Source organism: Punica granatum, chromosome 1, assembly GCF_007655135.1.
Source record: "Punica granatum isolate Tunisia-2019 chromosome 1, ASM765513v2, whole genome shotgun sequence".
In the NCBI taxonomy this organism is placed as follows: Eukaryota; Viridiplantae; Streptophyta; class Magnoliopsida; order Myrtales; family Lythraceae; genus Punica; species Punica granatum.
The window spans coordinates 5,657,650-5,663,108 of NC_045127.1; the positions used below are offsets into that span (position 1 = coordinate 5,657,650).

Sequence of the window (5,459 nt, forward strand, 5' to 3'; positions counted from 1 at the left end):
TGTACTTGGATCTCTTATTTTCAATGTTGGACAAATGAAAGGGTGGAGCAAGAGATGGATCTCGTGCTGACTGTAGTAAAAGGCATCAGGTCTCTTAGTTCAGCCAACTTTACTAAGAAAAATAATGAATGGTAAGTTTCCGGGGATTTTCTTTCCTTTTATCCTATTTTTTGCAATAAATTTGTTTATTAATGAATAGCCTCTTTAATATTGAATTTTGTATTAATGTGGTCAATCCCGCCGACTGTTTCACTTCAGCCTATCTGCATACGTGTACTGCCAAACTGAGGAAGTTTTGGAGATCATGAAGACACATCAATTAAAGGTGGTAACCTTGACGGGTCTATCATCATTGGAGGTAATGGCATTATCAAATTGAGATCTCATTACTGCTTTTTTTTCGTTTTCGTGTCGTGGTTTCTGAGCAAACTTGCTTTACAGGTTCTGTTGAGCGGGAGGGATGATGCTCCCACCAAATGTGCATTCGAAAACATCAACGAGGATCTCAATGTCTATCTCCAACTTAATAGCAACCTTAATGCAAGAAGCAAAGCATCAGAAGATCAAGAATAAGATGGAGAAAAATCTAAAGTGAGTAGCGGATTGGATAGCACCCAGGTCCTAATAGCCCCTCTCAATTCATGTACATTTCCCCTAAATTTTTTATTATCTTTGCATTTGCAGGCAGTAAGAGAAACTCAGACATGCCACGAGTGGACATGGGAAAAAAGATAAGGGACCAGTCTAGATTCAGGAAGAGAGTGCTAGAAAACTTTCTACGCTTATACGGGAATTCAAGCGTCTCCAGAAGGAATTCTCACGAGTAGAGGCTGAGATGGGGACCAATCTTGAACAATGAACTGTTGATTGCGAAGCTGGGAGGTGATCTGCCTTTTAGGCAGGTGATTTTTCGAAATTAATATCTCTTAGAGAAATTAATTTCCGGGTTTTAGGGATTTTGAACACCTGATAAGTTGGCTTTTCCAGCCACATAGAAACCCGCGTGCTGAACATATTCAGTAGGTGAACATTCTTTGAAATGTTTATCTTCACCCAATTCTGGGGATTATGCTTTTTTCAAGTTTATCTTCACCCAATGGTCCACGATGCACGCCGGGGTAAGATGTCGAAGTCTCTGGGCAATGTCATAGAGCCAATGGAAGTGATGAGTGGAGTAACCCTCGAAGGCCTTCACAAGAGGCTGGAGGAGGGCAACCTACATTCGAGGGAAAGGATCATCGCAAAAGCAGGTCTGGCCAGGGACTTCCCTAATGGGATTCCTGAATGTGGGGCTGATGCTCTTCGATTCGCCCTGCTGTCGTATACAACAAAGGTTCATTCATGTCTTTGCTGAAATCACTTTTTTACCCATGAGGCCTGTTTCGACACCCGACAAACAACGCTGTGTTATTATGTTCCTGCGAACAAAACATGCCATTTAGTGTTATTACATTATGACTTATCCTTGTATTCCTAATTTAGAATTGATTCTTCTATATTTCATCCTTTTCCAGTCCGAAAAAATAAATCTCGATATATCCAGAGTTGTGGGTTACCGTCGATGGTGTGATAAGGCCCGGTCTGCTGTTCGGTTTGCTAGGAGCAAGCTCGGAGGTGAATACATCCCTCCTGAAATCCTTGCTCTGGAGACCATGCCTTTCGGCTGCGAGTGGATATTGTCTTTGCTAAACCGAGCTATCGTCAAAACTGTAGCATCGCTTAACTCATACGAGTTCTCTGATGCGACCAAAGCCGTTTATTCGTGGTGGCAGCAATTAAGTGAAGTGATTATCGTGGCAATCAAGCCTTATTATGTGGGCGATGACATTTTTGTCCCTGAAAGGACTGCTGCACAGTTTGTTTTGTGGTTGTGTCTGGACTACGGCTTGAGAATGCTGCATCCTTTCATGCCATTTGTCTCAGAAGAACTGTGGCATCGCTTTCCTTCATTGGAAGGTGTGGAGAGAAATGAGTCAATTATGACAAGCGATTATCCTTCTCCTGTTGAGGTGACATTTGGTCTAACTGAGACCTTAGCCATCAAAAGTTCTTCCTACTCTTATTATAACAATACCCTTCAAGTTCAAATTGAAGTAGTAAATATGAATTCGTTTCAGTTTGATTGATGTACTTGGATCTCTTATTTTCAATGTTGGACAAATGAAAGGGTGGAGCAAGAGATGGATCTCGTGCTGTCTGTAGTAAAAGGCATCAGGTCTCTTAGTTCAGCCAACTTTACTAAGAAAAATAATGAATGGTAAGTTTCCGGGGATTTTCTTTCCTTTTATCCTATTTTTTGCAATAAATTTGTTTATTAATGAATAGCCTCTTTAATATTGAATTTTGTATTAATGTGGTCAATCCCGCCGACTGTTTCACTTCAGCCTATCTGCATACGTGTACTGTCAAACTGAGGAAGTTTTGGAGATCATGAAGACACATAAATTAAAGGTGGTAACCTTGACGGGTCTATCATCATTGGAGGTAATGGCATTATCAAACTGAGATCTCATTACTGCTTTTTTTTCGTTTTCGTGTCGTGGTTTCTGAGCAAACTTGCTTTACAGGTTCTGTTGAGCGGGAGGGATGATGCTCCCACCAAATGTGCATTCGAAAACATCAACCAGGATCTCAATGTCTATCTCCAACTTAATAGCAACCTTAATGCAGAAGCAGAGCATCAGAAGATCAAGAATAAGATGGAGAAAAATCTAAAGTGAGTAGCGGATTGGATAGCACCCAGGTCCTAATAGCCCCTCTCGGTTCATGTACCTTTCCCCTAAATTCTTTATTATCTTTGCATTTGCAGGCAGGAAGAGAAACTCAGACATGCCATGAGTGTACATGGGTAAAAAGAGAAGGCACCAGTCTGGATTCAGGAAGAGAGTGCTAGAAAACTTGCTACGCTTATACGGGAATTCAAGCGTCTCCAGAAGGAATTCTCACGAGTAGAGGCTGAGATGGGGACCAATCTTGAACAATGAACTGTTGATTGCGAAGCTGGGAGGTGATCTGCCTTTTAGGCAGGTGATTTTCGAAATTAATATATCTTAGATAAATTATTTTCCTGGTTTTAGGGATTTTGAACACCTGATAAGTTGGCTTTTCCAGCCACATAGAAACCAGCGTGCTGAACATATTTAGTAGGGAAACAATCTTTGAAATGTTTATCTTCACCCAATTCTGGGGATTATGCTTTTTTCAGGTTTATGTTCACCCAATGGTCCACGATGCACGCCGGCGTAAGATATCGAAGTCTCTGGGCAATGTCATAGACCTACGGGAAGTGATGAGTGGAGTAACCCTCGAAGGCCTTCACAAGAGGCTGGAAGAGGGCAACCTACATTCGAGGGAAAGGATCATCGCGAAAGCAGGTCAGGCCAGGGACTTCCCTAATGGGATTCCTGAATGTGGGGCTGATGCTCTTCGATTCGCCCTGCTGTCGTATACAACAAAGGTTCATTCATGTCTTTGCTCAAATCACTTTTTTACCCATGAGGCCTGTTTCGACACCCGACAAACGTCGTATTATTATGTTCCCGCGAACAAAACATGCCATTTAGTGTTATTACATTATGACTTATCCTTGTATTGCTAATTTTGAATTGATTCTTCTATATTTCATCCATTTTCTAGTCCGAAAAAATAATCTCGATATATCCAGAGTTGTGCGTTACCGTCGATGGTGTGATAAGGCCCGGTCTGCTGTTCGGTTTGCTAGGAGCAAGCTCGGAGGTGACTACATCCCTCCAGAAATCCTAACTCTGGAGACCATGCCTTTCGGCTGCGAGTAAATATTGTCTTTGCTAAACCGGGCTATCGTCAAAACTGTAGCATCGCTGAACTCATACGAGTTCTCTGATGCGACCAAAGCCGTTTATTCGTAGTGGCAGCAATTAAGTGAAGTGATTATCGTGGCAATCAAGCCATATTATGTGGACGATGACACTTTTGTCCCAGAAAGAACTGCTGCACAGTTTGTTTTGTGGTTGTGTCTGGACTAGGGCACGAGATTGCTGCATCCTTTCATGCCATTTGTCACAGAAGAACTGTGGCATCGCTTTCCTTCACTGGAAGGTGTGGAGAGAATGGAGTCAATTATGACAAGCGACTATCCTTCTCCTGTTGAGGTGACATTTGGTCTAACTGTGACCTTAGCCCTCAAAATTTCTACCTACTCTTATTATAACAATACCCTTCGTGTTCAAATTGAAGTAGTAAATATGAATTCGTTTCAGTTTGATTGATGTACTTGGATCTCTTATTTTCAATGTTGGACAAATGAAAGGGTGGAGCAAGAGATGGATCTCGTGCTGTCTGTAGTAAAAGGCATCAGGTCTCTTAGTTCAGCCAACTTTAATAAGAAAAACAATGAATGGTAAGTTTCCGGGGATTTTCTTTCCTTCTATCCTATCTTTTGCAATCAATTTGTTTATTAATGAATAGCCTCTTTAATATTGAATTTTGTATTAATGTGGTCAATCCCGCCGACTGTTTCACTTCAGCCTATCTGCATACGTGTACTGCCAAACTGAGGAAGTTTTGGAGATCATGAAGACACATAAATTAAAGGCGGTAACCTTGACGGGTCTATCATTATTGGAGGTAATGGCATTATCAAACTGAGATCTCATTACTGCTTTTTTTTCGTTTTCGTGTCGTGGTTTCTTAGCAAACTTGCTTTAAAGGTTCTGTTGAGCGGGAAGGATGATGCTCCCACCCAAGGTTGTCAGAATCGCGATTCTACCTAGAATCGGTCGAGGGTCGTGGAATCGTGAATCGTAGAATCGAATCGTGAATCGTAAGATTCTACCTATAATTAAAAACCTGCATATATATATATACACACACACACACACACACCAAATCTCATGTCGGAAATAGTATAAGTAAACATCAAATGATAAATCTTGTTGCTTTCTATTTCGTTCGTCAAAATTAGATGGTGCTAGTCTTCACAAGAGAGCGCTCCCACTATAACAACCTCAAATGAATTTTTTTTTTCTGTGATAAACCTCAAATGAAAATTGATATAGTACAGTGGTGACGGATCTTATAGGCGAAGTTATTTTTTCTCCCTAACTTCTTCTTGGTCTATTCCTTCTTGGAATCATCTTTGCATCTAAAAAAGTCGAAAAAATTTCAGCCTAAATCATCTCAAACCATACGACAATCAGGAATTGGCCGGAACTCAATTCGAAGCAGTTCCAGAAACTTTTCAACTCCCTATCACTTACAGTCAGGAGATAAGTTTTAAACTTTCATAAAATAAGAGAACCGATGAGCAATACCGTTGCACAATGAGAGAGATAAGGGGGGAGAGGGAGGGGGCATATGACTTTGGGTTGAAACTAAAATCGTAGAATCGGTCTGATTCTACGATTTTGCGATTCGAATCGCGATTCAGTCACGATTCTACCTTTCCGATTCATGCCATAGAATCGGAATCGGTAACCACC

The 5,459-nt window shown here is 41.1% G+C and overlaps 1 protein-coding gene across 1 annotated transcript; it reads left to right on the forward strand.

Annotated features, from left to right (window-relative positions):
* The first annotated feature begins 1,123 nt into the window (after nt 1-1,123).
* LOC116193012 (valine--tRNA ligase, mitochondrial 1-like) lies at nt 1,124-2,126 on the forward strand. The gene is made up of 2 exons (XM_031521738.1): nt 1,124-1,333; nt 1,515-2,126. The coding sequence occupies exons 1-2, from the start codon at nt 1,124-1,126 to the stop codon at nt 2,124-2,126; spliced, it is 822 nt and encodes a 273-aa protein (XP_031377598.1).
* Nucleotides 2,127-5,459: the final 3,333 nt, after the last annotated feature.

Excerpts from the sequence above, each read along its gene's own strand:
- LOC116193012 (XM_031521738.1), top strand. The coding sequence starts at position 1,124 with ATGTCGAAGTCTCTGGGCAATGTCATAGAGCCAATGGAAGTGATGAGT. Across the intron at positions 1,334-1,514 it reads TGCTGTCGTATACAACAAAG|TCCGAAAAAATAAATCTCGA; the intron begins GTTCATTCATGT and ends ATCCTTTTCCAG.